At 35.2% G+C, this 21,053-nt stretch overlaps 1 protein-coding gene across 4 annotated transcripts in view; it reads left to right on the top strand.

Moving 5' to 3' along the window:
* The window catches only part of FAM126B (family with sequence similarity 126 member B), a 59,410-nt gene that overhangs the window by 26,258 nt on the left and 12,099 nt on the right, over positions 1 to 21,053 (top strand). For 3 of the 4 annotated variants that reach the window (XM_019617003.1, XM_010713439.2, XM_010713436.2), the window contains exons 4-12: positions 2,391 to 2,469; positions 3,411 to 3,512; positions 8,222 to 8,401; positions 10,836 to 10,916; positions 11,819 to 11,934; positions 12,788 to 12,883; positions 15,464 to 15,580; positions 16,230 to 16,317; positions 20,651 to 20,810. In XM_019617003.1, the coding sequence (XP_019472548.1) occupies positions 2,419 to 2,469; positions 3,411 to 3,512; positions 8,222 to 8,401; positions 10,836 to 10,916; positions 11,819 to 11,934; positions 12,788 to 12,883; positions 15,464 to 15,580; positions 16,230 to 16,317; positions 20,651 to 20,810 (991 nt within the window). In that variant the 5' untranslated portion in view covers positions 2,391 to 2,418. Of the gene's footprint in view, positions 1 to 2,390; positions 2,502 to 3,410; positions 3,513 to 8,221; positions 8,402 to 10,835; positions 10,917 to 11,818; positions 11,935 to 12,787; positions 12,884 to 15,463; positions 15,581 to 16,229; positions 16,318 to 20,650; positions 20,811 to 21,053 lie in introns of all 4 variants that reach the window. The other variant, XM_010713437.2, reaches the window with a different exon arrangement.

Here is a 21,053-nt window from a genome sequence, read left to right as displayed (position 1 = left end):
TTTTTTTTTAAAGGAATGCTTTGTAGCTGATGGTTATAGATTTTTTTGGAAAGTGTGATAAATATATCTGACAATGGGTGACAGCTTTATTGCACCTAACTGTTATGTACTTAGATCATCTTCTAACAAAGAACACAAAAAAAGTAACTAAAATATGTCTTAAAATACAGTATCCTTTCACTTACTTGTTTCTGTTCAGGCTGCTGTTAAATTGCTGGTCCTGTGAAAGCCAAACTCTTGATGTCCCTTAACTAAGAATCACTGTCTCATGTTTGATACGGCTCCAAGAAGTCCTTACATTTTATTGTCTTCTTAGTTTATTCCTTTTCAGGACATTCTTCTTGAAGTTTTCCTTCTGATTGATGTTCTTGCAAGTTTCTCTACTGTCATTAGTAGTTAAGTTGTGACTAGAGGCTTTAGTTTTCTGTAACTTTTTTGTGGATGAAAGTTTGCCCAAGTAAGTATGTTGAGTTGCATTACCAGGTGAATTTAAAAAGCCTCAGAACATTCTGAATAGCAATTTATTCATCTCTCTTTTATCCCTTGGCTAGCAAATCCAAGCTTCTCTCTGAAGAATAAGGCAATAATTGATTGAGAGCAAGGAAAATAGTTGTAATTAGTTTTGTTTGTTTGTTTTTTTCCCTCATAGTTCAGGGCAGTGAGAAGTTCAGTAGATTGAAGATGTAATCTAAGTCCATCTGAATTCCTTACAGCTTCAATCCCCTTAAGATTTTTTTTTTTCCCCCCCTGTCACTTCATACTCAGGGTACGAGCTTTATCCCAATCGCTTTGTTGTGACCCACAAACAGTGGTTGAAAGGAAAACTTTAATATACACAACGAGCTCAAAACCCTGTTAGATTCTTTGTGTTTTAGTAAAGCCAGGAGTGTGAGTTAAATGTTTTTAAAATTTCCAGTATGTAACCAATGGAATTAACTATATAATCAGAAATGCACTACAGTGTTCAAAAAACTGAAACAAACAGAAAACCCTGCTGGCTCATAGACACGTACGCAAGATAGTTCTCTTCTTCTGCAACAGAGTGATTGTGTCTGACCTAAATCTCTTCTGCTCTTTTTTTTTTTTTTTTAGAAAGCTCTTCCAATTTCTTAATTTCTTTATTTGGTTATCAGAATGTTAAGGTCTATGTACGCCACATCAAAATCTAAGATCTAATCAGTAATCTAAAGGAGCTGGGAGAACTCTTATTATTTAACTGGAATTGACAAATAAGTCACCCAGCATGGGATGCTGGAAGGGAACTGTGTGTACAGAGAGAATAACATCATCTTTGTTACACTTCATTTTTTTTTATCTGCTCTGTTTGCTGCTTGTTAGGTCTGAAGGTCTTCGTAAATGTCTGTGTCAGGTACTGTTCCTGACCGCAGCTCTTCCTCTCAGTACAGGCACACGGAGGCTCTCCTATACAACACAGTATGAAGAGCCAAAGGATTGCTTTTGTTTGTGCCTTTTGTTCTGCCTCTAAGGTGGTCAGAACAGATTGTGCTGGTTTCTTGGATTAAGTTGTGTAATAATACTGCTGTGAACTAAGGAAACTGAGTTTTGTTTTTCAAACAAATTGTACTTGGAAGAAGGATGGTTTAGGCCCAGTGTTTAGTGTTTTGATCTTGTGTATCAACAGAACACGTACTTTGTCCCACTTAGGACAGGTTTCTCAGTAGGTGTGTTTTTTTAACAAGGGAAGCTATCTATGCACAGTAAGTATGAGCAGGTAAGAAAAAAAAATCGAAAGCAAATCAGCAATATGTAGAAATTGTAAACATGTTAAACTTCTACTGTGATGGAAATGGAAAACAATAGAAACAATTGTCCTTGACAGTTTTCTTTTTTCCTGAGCATTCCAGCATATTTTTAGAAGAGCTAAATCTTGAAGCTTTTATTTCAGGCTGCACAATTCTTTTAAGAACAAGCTTTAGGGAGTGAAATATTAGAAATTAACTGTTATTATGAAGCTGCTTTCCTACATGTATCTAAAACTAACTTTACATCATCTCACATCATTTGTTCCATGATGCTGTTGACTTTGGTCTGCTTCTCTTTTCTTTGTGCTGTATTTGATAAGGGAGCAAGAATGGCATGATGTGTTTGTGTTAAATAACGTACATTTTGGCCTGAAGCACAAAGTCCCTCTTTTTCCTTCTCCTCCATTATAGTGCAGTAGTTTAAAAGATGAATCTGAAGACAACAGTTTTTTGTTATTGTTTGAAAATGGGACCAGTTGTCAGGAATGCCACTTTTCATCTTGTTGGATATAAATCTTTTGGGAATTTATTAATAGGCTTTCATTGGATTAGGATTTTACAGAACCAAATTTTTCTACCAGAACTCTTCCTTACTTTCTTTTTTTTTTCTTCCTTTTTCTTGTAAAGGTAAGAGAGAAGATATAGAAGTGAGAAAATGCTGGGATCAGAACGGGGTGTGGTGGAAGAATGGCTGTCGGAGTTCAAGGTGCGCTGAGAGGAATGATAGCTGTACCATTGGTAACATTTTACATGTGATTACTTTATCTTTCAAGCTCTTATAATTAGTAACATGTGCAAAGGTGTAAATAACTCAACTGGTACCTAATATACAATGCATAGTCCCAATAGCAATTTTTAATTCTTTTTTTTTTTTTAATTGTATCAAACAACCAAACATAGCCTGTTATAACAATGGGATTTTTAAGGCATATCTTATTGTGTAAATCAAGTTGACTGAATGTAACTGATAGCTGGATAATGCTATCTGCATTCCTGATTGAGCGGCTTCTTTAATTTCCCTTTAAAATACCAAAGAAAATGTTTGGCTGCTTATTCCATTAGTCTACATAAAATGAGTTGTTTCAAGAAGAATCTGAAGTATTTTTAAGCTGTTTTGCTTGTTTATATTTATGGTGGATGAAACAGCAGATAATGCATAAGCAGGCAGATGGGATTTCATGATTGATAGAATATTAATCTGTTATTTAAATTAATAATAATTCCTCTAATCACTGATATAAAAATTCATTATATAGTGTTACAAGGAATATAGTGTTGCTGAGGAGCCAGAGATGCAAAATGTACAGACATAATTCAGTGGTGGAGCTTTAGGCTATAGTTGACTAATCAACTGATCTTTGGAAAGTGCCCATTAAATAAGGAATATTGAGAAAACGAAGTGTCTTCATTTCAAGTCGGATCAAATAATTTTATGAAAGGTACATCTGAAATTGCTTTTGAAGATAACCCTGAATGTTGCTGTGTTGCCCCCAAATGCTGTTTATATGGAGCAGAACTGGTACTGAATGAACTAGATAACAAGTCCTAAAATTTATTCAGCTTCAGGAATTGGGATGAGGATAAATGCATTTGTACTTGTGTACACTGATTTATCAGAGTAACTTTTTTTTATTTATTATTATTTAGGCATTACCTGAAACGCAAATTTCCAGCTATGCAGCTACACTGCACCGAAAAAAAACACTGGTACCAGCTCTTTATAAAGTCATTCAAGACCCAAATAATGAGGTAGGAGACTTAAGTAAACATTTGTTTGCAGTTGTATGGCTTCCACCTCTATAACTAAACGTAGAGAACTTGGAGAGGAAAAATGTCTTTTCTGATGTGGTCTGACAGGGGTACTATCCCTCTTATTATTCTTTTCAATTTTGACATTCACTTCAGTGCTTTTCTGATAAGGCCAACCTCATCTTCTCCCCAGAATACAGTTTATACTGTCTGCTCAATTTTACTTCTCACATCTGACAGTTTACAGACAGTAAAGTTGCTTCTTTGGCGAGAAAGCGTCTTTCAGGTGCAACAAAGTAGGACTTACAGTGAGAACCTGATAGGTCTGATGTGCATCTTACCTGGTGGCTTATAACGGTGGAAGAAAGAATTGGTGTAAAACTCACTTTATGCAGTTAAAATAAGCAATCTTTTGTTTATACTAGTATGATGTTTTTGATGTGCAGAAACAGGACCTCAAAATATAAATACAATTAAAAATTATCTTACCCTTGTCTATAATTCATTTTGAAAATAATGCTAAAGCTATGCTTTCCACTCCAATGGCTTTTATTATGATCATTTCTGGAAAAGTGTTTGAAATGCACCTTCTAAATGAATTAAGGAAGTATACTGCTCTGCAGTGTAAACTGTTTCAGATAAAATGCTTCAAAATACTTGGTTTATCATCTGTGATCTCTTTTGTATTTATAGATTTAATGGCAAGCACGCGCACTAAGGAAGCTTTTTATTTTCCTAAATACAGCTCAGTTTTTGGAAGCTGGATGCTTGATTGAGCTTAGAGGGGATTACATAATTCTCATGCAAAAAGAGCCCCACTTCCTAGGTGTTATCGGTTGTTTCTGTGTTACAAATAACTTGCATAGTGAGGTTTTTCTTTATTCTGAAGCTATTGTTACTCTCTGACCTGAAGCCATCATTGCTACTGTTACTTTTGAGCATCATAGATGCACTCTGCCTGTATGTGTCTGTAGACTTCAGAGTATCTAATTGCTGTCCTTTGCTCTGAGAATAAGCATTTGGTTTACTTTTTACAATACAAAGAACCAGATTTGTCAAAAGAGCATATTCTTAAGTGTCTGAGAGTGATTTTAAGTTACTGCACATTGCTGCTTGTCTAATTCTACTCTTTGGAGCTGCTCATGGTGTTTAATAGGGCCTGATTCTGATCTCAAATATAAGATGCATGATCCCAAATTTGAGACTAACTTCAAGTTCTGGTTGTTAAGGTTGTAAGGTTGTTAAGTATGTATTTCTGAACTTACATGTAAGGAGTATAACCATACAGAAACCTCTCACAAAAGTATGTAATAAATTACTTTGTGTAATTCTGTGGCAATATTTTGTTTTGACTGAGTATTTTTTTTTTTAAGTCCCTTATGGGTTCTGTTTTTTTTTCTTCTTTTTTTTAGAAAGGTAACTGATTGCTTATGAAGCAAAAGCTTGTGTTGTGAACCACTATAAAAATTTTTAAAAGGGAGGTTACTGTTTGGGGCAAATATTAATTTTGCCAAAGTCAGTACTCTCTTGATAAGACTAGGACTGTTGATTTAGCATGAATTTAAGAACCAAACTAAGCAACTAAGGTGTTTTTCTTGTTTGCCACCTACCTACCAATTTCAGAGCTAACAACTGAAGGCAAGCGAACTGTCAAGTTAAATACAACTGTTATTTGTACTTGTTAGGAAATTCCCTGGGTTTCTTAATATGATAAAGATAATGGCTGGAACAGGAGGTTAGATAGAGATGTGTGATTTTTTTTATTTTTTATTTATTTATTTATTTATTTCTCATGAGTGGCTTGTTTAACTGAGTAGTATATTTTTATTTTATTTTTTGCTTAATATTTGCCTTCTAAGATAAAGTAGTTTTGAAGGACTGTTACATTCATATAGTTTCTTAATTTTTTAAATTGGTTTATAGTTATAGAAATATTTTATAAATCTTAAATTAATGTAGTAATGAAATCTAAATACTGACTACTCATGTGTAGCTATTTCAGTTTAACCTGGAAAGCTCAGCCTTGAAACGAAATGATGGCCTTTGCAATGCCAAGCATTTTCCAGACATAGTACTCTTCAGATAACAACTAACTTCATTCATTGTTTTATACTTAAGCCTAAAATGAGTGTGTTATTTTCTGTTGTGCCTTAATTAATCTAAAAAAGCAAGCATTTCCAGTCTTTGTCATGCATTTTATACTGAGTTTTGAACTTCAAGATATGGTAATGACTCTTTAAGATGTGACAACCTCATAAAACAGGCCAAATGTGAAAGCAAACAGTCAGCTTCCTTAAAACATGACTAGTGTGCATCTCCCTGAGGTGCAAAAATGAGATCTGCAAATCGCATCATTATCACTTATTGTGTTTATGTCAGTAAAAATACTGTTTTTGTTTGTTATGCTAATTGCTCTCTATGCCAATAGGAGAGCTCTTCTAATGGAAGCTTTTGATTTGTCGGAAAAGAAATGTGATTCCAAAAGACTTCTTAGCTTGTTTAGCTATTCTACCCAGGTTACTTTAATACTGTACAGAAAGATCTTCTGGAATTGAAAAAGTTTATGCCTGTTGATTTATACATTCATTACTGGTGATAAATGTTCCATTTCCTCTGTTTATCTAATGTCTTCTGAACATTGGGACTAGAAGAATTTGCTGAAAAAGGCTTGCTGCAGTTGTTAACTCTTTTGCACAATTGATGTCACAGTGATGAGATATGAAGAGTATTTACAGGCTTGCAGTACCACTGACTGGATGTTCCTGTATCTCTCTAGGCAGCACAATCTAAATTAAGACTAATTTTATAAAACTTTCATTTGAAGGGCAGTAGAATTATCTCAGTAACTAAGTAGAATTAACTCTGGTCAAGTCTACTCTGACTTTAGCTAAAATAAATTATTCTTTTCCACTGTTTTTAATGAGATTTGGATTAGACTGACTAATTTCAAATAGGAAACGGCTTTGGGCTGCTGTCATCTCTAATCTAATACAAGTGCTATTAGTAGCAATGCTACTGTATATATCTAGTCTCTGATAATGTTTGTTTAGCTCATCTTATACCTGTTATCTCCTCGTAGATGCATTTGTATTTCTTATTTCCATACAGATTCCTTTTTTATTTTTAACACTAGCTTCCTGTTTGTATTTTCTTTTAAAGAAAACATAAACGTGTTTGGTGATCTCTGAATTATTTATTAACCTCTCTTTTTTGTTTGGATGAGGGTCTAAACAGTGCTAGACTTTCATAAAATGAGAATACAGTTCAGTCTCTAAGGACTAAAACATCTACTGTAACAAATGCTTTTAATAATTAGTGTTACTTTTAGATAGCATTTGCATGGAGTGAATATTAGAACAATTTACTTGTAAGTCATTGAAGCATAAGGTATTATGCATGTGTGAAATGTTAGAATAAATGTACTAAATAAACCGGTTTATGCTAGGGCCTTTTCTGTCAAAATGGTTGAGGTATTAGCTTTATATTTTCATTCAGTTCTAAATTTTTTAAAAAAATGTAGTATTTGAGGTATTTTATATTCATAGCTAATAAAATTCTTTGTGCTCCAGAGTACTGAACTTTGCTGTCAGCAGTTTTAGTGATAGCTTTCTTCCTTTCCTCATTGAAGGAGTCTGCCTTTGTTTCTGCTGTAAAAACAGGCTTTTAGCTTAGAGTAACTAGGCTGTCCATCAGAAGACTTGTTACACAAGGTACTTACACCAAGCCTAGCACAAGAAGAGATTTGACTGCTGGCGAAGTTTTATTTTACACAGATGTGATGTTATGACTTACATAATCAGTGGTGTAATTAGCCTGCTTCATTGACCAGGGTACTGTGTGTTAGAAATGGAACTGTGTTTATCTTTTCTTGGGCATTGTAAAATTGGTACTCTCTTAAAGCAGCTATCTCGATAGAAATTCTGTCAAAACTTATGCTGTCTGTGATGTACTGGAGTAAAATATTGAAGTCTAAATAGGTATATGTTAAGTTTTACAGTCATACAGATTTATGGCATTGTATGTTTATCCAAAATTCAAGTAGAAAGATCTCTCCCTTTCCTCTGCTGGTAGCGAGGGACTTGTTAAAGGGGTTTTAGAAGATAGTTCACAACAAACCAGAGAAGTCCTTCTTCATACAACACAGCTGAGCAGTGATGGTGAATTCTACATGAAATTCTGGGATCCTGATGACCAGACAAATTATTGTGTTGTTTGTATTATATTGAGCAAATATGTACTTGTTGGGCTTGAGACTAGAATGAGTAGGTAAGAAATTAATTTGTGCTCCTATCAATAGACTTGTCTTCAGCAGCTTCTAACCTCCAACCTTTTTCTACTTTTCTAAATATTATAACAGCACTGTGTGTTCCATGTAGTTCAAGCCATTAATCTGTCACATACCTTAAATTAGTGTCTGTATACAAATCTCATACTGGCAATCCTAGAAAACAGTATTATTAAAGAGCAAGATGGTTGTGTAGTAAGGCTACATTTCCAGTTCTGTATATCAATTCCACTCAAGTCTATACTTACAGACCTCCTTGAAATGAACACAAATACTGTTTTGGTTCATTCATTTACTTGACATTGAGGGATGTCATCTTTACTGACTACAGTGGCTGCATTGTATAGCCCATATATTTGGTATTGCGTTCTCTTTCATTAGGGAAGCCTAAGAGTAATTAATTACCATTTTTGTCTTTTCACAGCTCCTGGAGCCTGTTTGCCACCAGCTCTTTGAACTATACCGTAGTTCTGAAGTTCGGCTGAAGAGATTCACACTGCAGTTTTTGCCAGAGCTGATCTGGGTATATCTGCGTCTTACTGCCAGCAGGGATAGGCAAAGTAATGGTTGCATTGAAGCATTGCTGCTTGGCATTTACAACTTGGTAAGTGAGGTGAGGGGAGTTGGCTGAGGAAAGTTTGATCTGAGGTTTTGCATCGCTGTCTGGTAGGAATAAATTATTAGAACAAGATGTATATATGAAATTATAATATGACTGCATAAAAGCATATTTAGAAAGAAGTGTAATGTGATGAAGGTTTAGTAAAAGCAGTTTTGCAGAAATATTTGTTACTGATTGTAAAACCACTTGGAGCAAACATTTTAACTCAAAAGGATCATTTCATACGTTTTCTTAGTGTTGCATAATTGTGTGCATAAGAAGATGAAGTAGCCCTCCTTAATGTTGAAACATACAATTTTTACATGCATATCAATATGTGATTGGTCAGTCTTCCTGTCTTCCACTCTCTCTTCCCTCTGAATAGTTTATTTTTTAATGGCAGTTTGAAGCTGAAACTACTAAGCATGTTAGTGTTTAGATGCATGTGTGCTTTTGAGGCACTGTCTTGAGTGGAAGTGTGATTTTAAGAGTAAGTGAAAGAAACTGTAGGTAATTAGGTTTGGCTGTTGGAGTTAACAGTTGTTTGTTATATCCTTTCTCTTATACCCTTACCTTTTCCTGAAAATTTTTATTTTTGTATTAAGAGGTTATTTGACAAATTTAGCAATATGGCTAAGAAAGGCATTCCTTGATAGGAGTTTCCATATTATGTAACTATAAAGCATATAATACCAAACTATTGTCCTTCATTCTACATATTTTAGTGAACTTCTTCCTTTAACTGTGTTTTTGTTGTAGCTATGATGAGACTGATGAGACCGATTCTCTAAAAATTAAAAAATTAAAAAATTAAAAAAATTAAAAAAATCACTGCTATGTGTCTAGATCACCTCTAACATATTTATGCTGATAGAAATGAAGAGGGTGCTTGCTGATTTTTGATACTGTTTGCTAGGTTGACTATTTATCTTTGGCATTAATTTTCTCATAGAAGTCCTATTAGTGGTTCCTTTTGAAACTCGTGATTCTTATTCTTTAGGGATGCTAAAGAAAGAGACCTCAAAATGGACAATAGCTCCATTTCTTTCTTTGGTTTTGTTGTTGATATTTTTCTGCTCATCTGCAGACACTACAAGAGTGAGGTTATTTTCTCAATCTTTGGAAGGACAACAATAGATTTTTTGCATTCTGTTAAATTTTATCAGTTCTCTTCCCCTTCTGACCATTAAAGCCCACTTTAAGTACTGTGCAACCTTGGACTAGGATTTCATATAAACTTGGTTGGTTCAACTTACTGTTTAAAAATTTACAGTACAAAGTGGAAAGGCATGTGTCACGGTTTTATCTCTAGATCTGTGTCTGTGATGAGGACAGTGAACCCACAAGCCCACTCACCCAAAAGGGGGAAGAAAGGGAAAGGAATGAAAGAGGGAAAAAAACAAACCAGCAAAAAACAGCAGCAACAATCTGAGCAGGAAAACAAACTTAGTTTACTAATTATAGTAGTAAAATACAAGTTTATTGGAATTGAAGTTAATAAATCAAATAAATGAGAGAGAATATTCAAAAACCGAAGGCCTTGCTCTAATGCTGTGGGCAAGATGACCAGCGAGCACACAGAGCCGAGGCAGGCAAAAAGAGGCAAAAGGTTTCATGAGTTGCAGTCAGTTTTATCTTTCTCGCCAACCAGAAAATGGAAATGGAATAGTGAAATCTTCTGGGATCTGTAGGTCACTCTTCCCTTCCGAGGCCAGAGCTGCAGTGTTAAAGAATTAACTCCCAGTGCACTGCATGTTGTTCTGATGTGGAATACTGGCTACAGATTGTAAAACCTACCACAGCATGATTTTAGACTGCTTTCTGGTACATTCCTGTATAATTGCTTTTAGTTTATTGGTTTTAAAAACTACTGGTTTTGCTTATATAGTAAGTATCCTGTCAACTATAAAATCTAATTGGTTTGAAAGCCTTTTGAGAAAACACTGTGTATTTCTTACTAATAGAATTCCTGAGGAGACTTCACTGGTCTCCTTGATTTCACCTTTTTTCTGTACTGCATTTATTTTGAAGTACTGCCCTTTGGCAGCAAGTGACTCATCAGCCCTCATGCATCTATATATTTATGTTTCAAGTTTAGCGTTGCTCCACTATGCAATTCTATTATACATAAATGTCATAATGTAACGGGCTAGAGAAGCTTTCACTTCTTGGTTTTGAACAAAGCCAGAAAGATCAAGGAGCCAATGATTTTTTTCTAAGTGCAGTAAATCATGAAGGTCTTTCCCATTAGGTCTTATCAGAGCATCTAACTTCTTACTTTCTAAATACATTTTAGGAATTCTGTAAGTTTTCTAGATCCTGTCTTAGTTCTGTTGTGTTTTTTTGTTGTTTTGTTTTTTGGTGTATTTTTTTTTTTTTATGGTTGTTCATTTTTTATTTGCTCTCCTGTTTTTTTTTTTGTTTGTTTTAAATTCAGGAAATTGCTGACAAAGATGGAAACAACAAAGTTTTATCTTTCACCATCCCTTCATTATCTAAACCCTCAATATATCATGAGGTAAGAGAGCTGGTATGGTAAGTTAGACTTGGGTCTATCAGAGCAATGAAAACTGCATCCATTTGGAACAACAGACTATTTTGGTGCATCCTGTTTTCAGTGCTCCTTTCTTGGAGTAATTGGTGCAATCTAAATCAGTAGCAATAATAGAAATGTAGTTGTTGTAAAATGGTTACTGACAGTGCCCACTTTGTATAGAGATTAGTTATGTTAGTTATGTTGTAGTTGCAAATGGATTGCCTCTTAAGTGTTAGGTTAAAAGTAGTCCATTTCCTTTTGTAACTCCTCATTAACGCAAGTTGAACTTGGGATTCATTTTTCCTTCTCTATAGTTGCTGTACAAAAGGCCTGTGCAATTAGAACAAACGTACTTTAGATGACTCTCATTTGCTTTTTATGATAATGAAATCATGTCATGTTTTTAGATTTTGTAATTATTTTCATTTTTTAAAGACAACTCTATATTTTGACTTGGATGATTGTCCCACATGGCATCCTGGTTGCCAGATTGGAGAAAAATAGATTTGATGGATGGACCACTCACTGGTTAAGGAATTGGCTGGGGGGGCTGCACTCAGAGAGTTGTGGTCAATTGTTCAGCATCTAAGTGGAGACGGATGACGAGTGGCATTCCTCAGGGATTGGTGCTGAGGCTGATGTTGTTTGACATTTTTGTAGGTGACAGTGGGATCGAGTGCACCCTCAGCAAATTTGCAGATGACACCAAGCTGAATGGTGCAGTTGACACCCTAGAGGCCTATAGCAGGGGGTTGGAGCCAGATGATCTTAACGGTCTCTTCCAACCCAAACCGTTCTATGATTTTATTATTAGGAATTTCAATGCTTTTGGAGACCTTTTACTTATGATTTGTTTTCTCTTCCCTCCCACCCCATACTTCCAGCCCTCTACTATTGGATCCATGGCTTTAACTGAAGGAGCTCTCTGTCAGCATGATCTCATCAGAGTAGTTTACAGTGATCTTCATCCTCAAAGAGAAACCTTCACAGCACAGAACAGGTAGGTTGGATGCATTGTAATGTTTGTGGTGCTTCACTACAGTCAAGAAGTCATTAAACATTAAGACCTAATAGATTGCAGTCAGTCCTTTCTGTGCTTGGAAATTATGAGAGAGTGCAAATCAGTAAACCTGGGGAATATTTTTGTTTTTGCTTCCAACTTTGTGTTCATTTAGATGAGAATGACTTTTGCAATCTCTGTGTCTGTGAGAAATATCTTTTGAGTTCATGCCTGTCAACTCAGATTTTACTGAATGCGTAACAGAAGTCTGGCATTGCCTTTACCACAGGAAAGGAAGGAATGGAGCCAAGTGCATAGAAAGAAGTGAGGATGGAAAACCTTAACCATGAAGTTTCCTATTTCTGCTTCATGAGGACATGTAGACTGGGGCTCTACTCATTATTAGTAACTGCAGCCAGCCTTTTTAGTGAAGTCTCTTGCACACTGAAGAGCAGATTCTGAACTGGTTCAGTGCTCTGCTGTTCTAGTGACTCTCAGCTTCGCATGTGTTTAAAAGTAGCTCTGGGAAACCTAATAATAAAATTTTTAAAATGTTGCAGACTTGTCCAGCTCTGTAGCAACCTGGACAAATTTTATGACATGTCATTTCCTCAATAATTCCTGCATATGCTAATGGTTTTCAGTAATAATTTAAAGTGAACCTTTAATATCCTGTTTCAAGTTAATGAGTTATAGTGGAAGAGGGTTTCGGGATTTGTGTGCTTATTTATGACACTTTTTCCTTTGAGGTGACTTTCAAACTGAGTTGTAGGAATTTTTTAAATTTTTTACATTTTTGGATGGAATATTAAAAATTTAAACCATGCAAGATCATGATCTTGTCTCTTTTCAGGTTTGAGGTGCTGAGCTTTCTCATGCTGTGCTACAATTCTGCTATTGTCTATATGCCTGCCTCTTCTTACCAATCACTTTGTAGGATGGGTTCCAGGTGAGACACTTGCCTTTAAAAGTCTTGCAGGGTGCATCTAGATTTCTAAATATTCATCCAGCAGAAAAAAGTAAATGAACCTATTATACGTTTTAAGTTACTAAATGCAACTTTTGGTTACTTCTGCAACTTAATTGAAAATTTGATGCTCTGCTTGGATCATCTTACTCCTGTGTTGGATTTTGTTCCACTTATTTAACCTTTTGTTATCTGGAGGAAAAAAAAAAAATGGGGCAAAATTTTCTGAACCTACTCAGATTGATCTGTATTTATTGAATTTACATATCATTCAGGCACTTTTCAGTATGGCTAGCTTCAAAATATTGTGAGGAAACCTTTTAGTTTCTTCTGCTTCCAAATATTGACTTCTTGTTCCTCAGAATAGTTTATATGAAGTGCTGTTACAGTGTTCCATGTTTTAGATTATGTATTTTGTTTTGTTTTGTCCTCCTCAGTAATGATATCTCATTTTCTGGAGAATTCAGTACTGTGATTTCTCAAACTCTTACACACGTCCTTTATATAATCTTCTGCTTGAACAGTCTTAAAAGCATCTGGTTGGCAAAGATCCCTGCTTTATGCTCTGAAAAATCTGAAGTATTTCTGATATTTCCATCTGCCAGTTTCTACCAGCAATTTTGTTTGAAATGAAATCAATTCACTCCAATACCCAAACAGATGGAGCTCTTTAAAAATGTTTAATTTAGCTTTTTTTCTTCAGCACAATACTGCCATGAAAGAAATTAATTACATGCAATTCAGTTACGTAACTTTAAAGGATCAGACTAGCTTCTGACAAATGTATATTCTGTACTAACACACATTCAGGAAGGATGATAGGCTGCTTCTCTCATCACATTTATTATGGGAACTGGTCACTTCTCGGTGTGATTCCACCATTTTCATTTGAAGTATAACTATGCTGGATTTAACAAATATGCTGAATTTTCCTTTGAAAATTAGATCTACTCTTCAGTTAGAGTGGGGAGAGACAACATAGGAATTGTTTGGTTTTTTTTGAAACAGTGCAGCAACAGCAATAATTTGGATGTAGCAAACTATTTTCAACAAGGTTATTTTATTATGAACTGAGTAAAAGTTGCATGTTTTTGTCTTGTGTTATGCCATCATAGTGTGTAATATGTGTAATACAACAGTCTCGTTTCAACTTTGATTATAAATTGCAGTCATTTTCTTAACTTTCTAAATTTAACTTTCCACAACTGTTTTCATTCAGCTAAAACAAGCAGTGACGTTTCTCATTTGAGCACATGTTAATGGAACTGTACAGTAAACTCCATTCTGAGTATTACACTCGCTAATTTTATAGTAGTTTATAATCTAAGTCATGGATAATTAGAGCAGGAATCATTTTGTTCTACAAAAAGTGGAATGATCTTGAAAAGTAAACATCCTGGATCCTCCTTGTGTAACTGTATGCAAGCTTTACCTTGTGGTTTCTTCTCAAAGCTTTTGTGCTCCTGGTCTGCAGCACAGCCTAAAAAGCCATTATTATACTGACTTGGGTCTGTGTACCTTGCCTTGTTGGAAAGACTGGACTACACATAGTCAGCAGATAATTCCAACTGTGGTACTGTCTGCTTTCCAGGATGAACTTGGACCACAGTTTTTGTTACTGAAGCATCAGATCATATTGCAAAACAATAGATTGCATGGGTTTCAGTTTAAAGCTGATAGCTCGGAGACCTTTTAGATATTAACTTTCATTTTTTGTCATTTTCTGATAACACAGTTAGTTAATAAACACTCCCATTAATACAGTGAGACATTTCTTTATGTTGTGGTTTTGTTTTTCTCTTGAAGGCTTTGGGTTGTTTTCTTTTGGTGGCTAGCTGATATTTTCATAACTTTTCTCTGTTTTGCCTTGTCTCAGTATGTGCTCATGAAGTCTAATCTTCCCAGTTTTAAGGGAGAAAACTAATGTACACAGTTCTGGATTACTAGATTAGAGAAACAGGCAACATTTACATTGAATGTATTAATATCCATGCATTGTTTCTATGTTCTACATATGTCAGGATGTCAGAGTTCTGAATAAACGTATCTGGTGTGTTGTTTTTTTTTTTTTAACAGCAGAGTCAATGCAGTATGTGACAAGGCAGGCCTTTTGTCAAGGGCGGTAACTGATTTTGATTTTATTTGTAATAAAAGGCAGCTGAAAGTAATTCTCAAGAATAAGGTATCTTTGTTAAGCAACAGCGTACATAAAATGGGAGATGGTATGTCTCTATACCACTGAAATGTTTCCTGTGTAGAAAATTGGGCTTGTTAATTGAATTTCTGGGAGAGTCTTGTCATTGGTATCTTAGCAGTTTTTAGAAATTGATTATGATTTGAAGAAAACAGAATTAATGGCTTTATGGGAATTATCTCTGGATTATCAGCAAGTTATATGTCAAGGCACTGTTGTTAAACTGCTTTAATGATTGGAAGAGCAACAACATAAGAATATTCTACATTGTGAGTTTATGTTTTGAAGAACAGGTTTTAAAAGAAAACTATTCTTAGTTTGAAGTAACAGTGGGGTTAACATTGTGGTGCAATGGTATATTTTTTCAGGCTGTGTGTGAGTGGATTTCCACGGCAGCATGAGAAACGCTGGAAAGAACACTGTGGTAGAGTGGTGTTAGACCCTGACTTCATGGTGCAGCTGCTCACAGGTGTCTATTATGCTATGTAAGTACACCTTTTTTTTTTTGGTAATAAAAGTGAGTTAAAATATCAATGCTTGTTGTTTTAAAATTGGATAAATGAATTTAACCCAATATGACACAAGGATCTAACTTGGTTAGTGTATTTCCTGTTACTTACTCAGCCAACTGATAATTTGAAAATGTCTTTGTCAGCACTGGAGTAGGTGGTGAAGGACCAGCACCAGGTACTGGAGAGAAGGAAGCTCTTGGCTTCATCTTTTCCTGAGTTTTTACTACCATCAGATAACGTTCTGTTAACAAGCATGATGAGCTTGGATGCCAAGATAACCTGTTGAAATGCAGTCCTCTTGAATGCCAGTAGCTTTTGAGGTAGCAAAAATCCATTTCTGATAAGAACTGAGTAAACCATGACCCCATTTTTCATTCTTTAAATTTGTCCTGATTACAGTGTCAACTTTGTCTCACTTTGAGGTGACAGGGAGCATCTTTTTTCATTATACCAAAAAGAGTAATATGAAACTTACCTGTTTATACTACAGAATAGAGGACAGTCTGGGTGTGTATGCAACTGATAAACATTCTACATAAAGAAAGAGCTGAATTTGGGTAGGAAAAAAAAGCCAATCTGAGTTCCTAAGATACAGAAGATAAATTTGTTTCTTTACATTTAGATATAATGGTCAATGGGATCTCGGCCAGGAGGTATTGGAGGACATAATTTACAGAGCACAGCTTGAACTCTACTCACAACCTCTGTTGGTAAGAAAAAAATCTACTGAAATTTATGGACTTGATTATGAAGAATATGGAACTGTTTCTGAAATGGACTCTTAAGGCCTTTGTGGCTGTTCACTGCATTCCCAAATGCAAGTGCTTGTTAACAGCTGGTGTTTTCAACGTAGTTATTTACACCGTGCTTTTTCTGCATGAATGTTGGGATCTCCTAGTACTTGTTGATGCAGAAAGCTAGTATTTTCCAATGTAGTACAGTTGGATCAAATGTTTGTTGTTTTGGCACCAGCTACTGATGACTTATTCAAAAAAGCTTAACTGAATGATTATATATTGCAGGACAAAGGTTGTAAAAAGGATGTATTTTCTGCATCTAGACCTTCAGAAGACTTTAGAATATGCTGTGTGGTTTAACTAATAATGCAATAGAAAAACAGCAACAGGATAGAGCTGTAAAAGAGGAGGAGCTTTATCTAGACTCAGTGTCAGATTTTAATTAAGTAACACAAATCTTAATCTTCATCTTCTTCAGTTGACCATCAATAGAGTGGTTTTCTTACAATCAATTTTTTTTTCCCTAGTTGCCAATAGAATTGTTGTTTTGATCCTTAAGGAAAAAAAAAATAGTGAAAGAGGTAAAACTGAGCAGGATACAGATGGAGGATACAGACAAAGGAAAAGGAAGAATGGAAGGTTTTTATTTTGTGTGAAATGTAGGAGCAAGGCTCAAAATAAGAAGGAATGTTAAAGAAAATAAAGTAAGTAGAATAGAACATTATCTCAGTTTCTCTGAATTGTGGCCAGAAACCTTTGGTGCTCTTGTGAAATAACAAAAGTAAATTTAATTACTTTTACGTAACTGAGAAAAATTGATTGGGAAAAGTTTTTTTCTGTGTCAATCTGACATCACTCTCTCCTCCAATAAATTAAGTAAAATTATTCTCTTGATGAATTAATATTGGCTACAAAACTTATCTACCGGCTTTCTGAGAGTCCTGCATTTTAAATGGTTGGTATCCATTGAATTATTATAATAGCTGGTTCCTTTTCAAAATGACTCATTGCTCCATCAGATTGAAAGTTTTAAATTAAATATTGAACCTGCAGAAATAGACCACCTTATCAAAATACAACACTGAAAAGTTGTGTAGGAGGATCTGGAACATTCAATTGATGATAGGACAATTTTCAGTCCTGATTATTCATTTTTAATCATTTTGTCTTTTGAGATGACTGTTAAGAATCTTCTAGAATGTCTGTTTTTTGAACATTCATTTTGCTGCTCCAACCCATTGTTTGATGCTGTCATCACTGATTTTTTTTTTTTCCTTCCCCTTCCTCCGCCATTTTCTAATTGTCAGGCTTTTCATGCATATATGTGCAGATGCATCTGTGTATTTTCTTTACTCTGATCCTTGCCTTGTTTCACAGCTTGTTTCACAGCAGTTTTTAAAAAGCACCTTTCAAGAAATCAGCAGATTTATAAAAAGATAACCTTTGTATCTTTGGCCTCACGCTGTAAATTCGAACCACCAGACCTTTTCAAAGGTTGGAGTCCTTTCACCTAATTGCAGTCTCCAGGAGATGTAAATAATTTAGCAGCATAAAACTGTATGTCTGTTTGTATTTTTTGTATTTTTTAAGCACTTCAAATTACTGCACCAAATAAAATATCATCTGTGCATCTAGTTTGATCAAGTTCAAGTCTCTGCTTACAATTGCCTAGCAGTAACAAATTCTTTGAAATCCATTTAATAATTAGGTGATCTTCCATAGTAGGATTCTTTTTATATCTTTGTTCACAGGCTGTTTGTTTAATTATGGATCAGTCGTCATAATGATGAGACACACTACACCTTTTAGTGCAGGACTAGTAATACCTCTTGGTATTAAGAACAGTGAAGGCAAAGGGTTTTTTTGCATCTTCCTTCTCTTTTGGTTTCCCATCTGATGGAGAAGGGCTTTGTTTTATTCCTTGTGGTTGTTTGGATTATTTCCAGGTTTTACTGTTGCTTAATTTTATTTTCATATGGTTCTCCTTGATCCCCAGAAGTACAATTTGTGCTGCTGAAAAGGGCCAGTTGTTAAAATGCTCCACAAGTAAAAGTGCTATGTCATTTTCTGGTCCTACTGTAAAAGCTTTTACTAGTACTAATTTTCGGATTTTAATCCTGTATACTGAGAAAGGGTACGTATTCAAAAGAGGCTGAAACTGTAGCAACGTAGAGGATTGGAAGGCAAATCACTATGTGATTGAGCTTGATGGGCATTGAGTCAGCACAGCAGAAATGAGCTTCAAAGTCTCTAATGAGATCAAGTATGTGAGCACAATGAGGTTTAAAGATGGCAGCATGGAAGAAGGGCTACATATGAATAAAAGAGCAGTTTGCAAACAAGCAATGAATCTGAGAGAATTAAGTAGCAAAGGCCATATCAGAAGTGGACAAGTGGTAGAATGATGAAGAGTATTTTATAATGGTGCCAAGAATCTTTAGGCTACTTTGAAGTCAGACACAAAGTCAGCAGAGGTGTTTTGTGTGGAGTTACAAGATCACAACAGAAGCTGGAGAAGTTCAGGATCAGCAGTGTGGCAGCCGCTGTAGCTTCCTAAGAAGTGAAGAGTCTTAGAGCTAGTTAACATCTTGTCATTTCTGACTTTACTGTTTGAATGAGTTTCATTTCCTCACATGGCTGCTGGATGACTTGTGTACTAGAATTTTTATTTTACTGTGATACTGCTAAATGGTTTTAATTCATGTAAATTATGTGGCATACTAGATGCACTGATATATTTATTTTTTATTAAGCATTATTTTGAGATCTTCACAGGACAAATCATACAAACGTGGTTCTGCTGATAGAATCATGTTTTAGTGGTTTAGTAAATTTCTTCTTACTTGTGTTTTTGTAAATACTAATCAAAGATGACTTCATTAAGTAAGCAGATTTGTTGCACGTGGGCTTTCAAAGTTTTAGGGAATTAATAAAATGTCTCTTACATTTGACACCTCTGGCAACCTCAGAATATCAAGACAACACGGATGAAATTTAAATCTTAATTCTCTCATTATGTGGAGAGGAGTGTATGAAAATGTTACTTCCAGCATAAAACTAGGAAATGCTGGCTAGCAGGATTCTAAACAGTTGATGCAATTCCATCAGCTTAGCACAAGGTTTTATACAATTAAAAAAAAGAAAAGAAAAGAAAAAAGTTTGTGCTATAGAACAGAAAAACAAAATGGTCGAAGGTGGGGAGGATATCTGTGCCTTGTTAGAAAAGTGGAGTATCTTTCAAAGTTGTGTATTCTAAAGCAGGTCTGCATTTCATTTGCGTGGACAGAACTGTCACCTTGTAGTTTTATTTGTATCGTAAAGAGTTTACATGCCCACTGCCTATGGTTAACACATAGATTGCATATATTTAAGACTTGCAGAGCACATGTATTTGAGATGTTTCTCAATGTCATAGTTCATTCTGATCTCTGAAGTTCCATTACAAAATTATTTTATTTTTTAAACTTTGTTTTCTAATTCAAGGGAATATCCATTAGGAGAAAACGTACTTTTCATAGTGATGAACATATGCTGTAATGGGAACTACCTAAATTGTTGTAGAAACAATGGATAAGTAGGATTTTATAGGGATTAACTAGATACATTTTCCATGCTTATTTTATTTTTTGTCTAGTTATCTATGGTCTCCTTAGTTTACTTATTCATCTTCATTAGGTGAGAACTAATAGCCATGTGGGAGGTCAGATATTTGTGAAACAAGAGATCCACAAAGGAAGCTGTAATGTTAGGTTTAAAATGTGTCTATTTATTGCTGGTTGGCTGTATAAAGTCAATAGGATTATGGAAAATCAAGGCAAATTCACTTCGATTTTTTCTGAAGTTTTAAAACATTGTACATGACAGCTTTATTTTTGCTAAATACTCTACATGCTGTAGAGACCTATGGAGGTAGAAAGTGGAAACTGGTCTTCTGTCTCCTGTGTTGTGACCATTCTTGTCATACAGCATGAACAGTATTTTTCTTGTTATCTTGCATCCATTTGGATGGAGAATTTATTGTGTAGATTGTTACCATCTTAGTACTAATGTCAAATGTAGAACAAAATGGCTTACATGGAAAAAGTAAAAATAGAGAGAATTGGGCTATAAATTTGGGAATAGGCTTGTGATGATCTTTTCAACTTAGTTAAGGGCTGTGAGTCTTGGGGATGGGACTGTCCATCTGGATGGGATCTGGCATAATAAACAGTTCTTGGTTGTTTCTCCTGGATCCAACAAAGAGATTTAGTACTGCCGTTAACATGGTCAATGGTGGTAGTAGTATAGCATTTTACTTTCATCTTAGGTTGCAAATGCCATGAAGAACTCACTGCCCTTTGATGCTCCTGATGCATCCCAAGAAGGCCAGAAGGTACTGAAAGTAGAAGTTACTCCAACAGTGCCGAGGATTTCTCGAACTGCCATTACAACAGCTTCTATCCGTCGTCACCGCTGGAGAAGAGAAGGTGAGCTTTCTTTTCCAATGGCAGGTACTGTAATGTTCTGTATTCATCACCATCACTGTTACCTGGTTTCTGAGTTTGAATGTTTGCAGAACAGTTGGTCATGGTTGTTTTGTTTTTTCCTTTTGAAAAGTGATTCTCCATAACAATGTATAGTATATTACATCTTCAGAGCACTGCATGAACATGAACATTTGGAATGTTTGTTTTGATTTTTTTTGAAAAAATATGAGGTATGTTTGAAGG

Source organism: Meleagris gallopavo, chromosome 7, assembly GCF_000146605.3.
Source record: "Meleagris gallopavo isolate NT-WF06-2002-E0010 breed Aviagen turkey brand Nicholas breeding stock chromosome 7, Turkey_5.1, whole genome shotgun sequence".
NCBI classification, from domain to species: Eukaryota; Metazoa; Chordata; class Aves; order Galliformes; family Phasianidae; genus Meleagris; species Meleagris gallopavo.
Note: the sequence above shows the minus strand (reverse complement) of the source record. Positions and strands in the feature narration are given on the sequence as shown.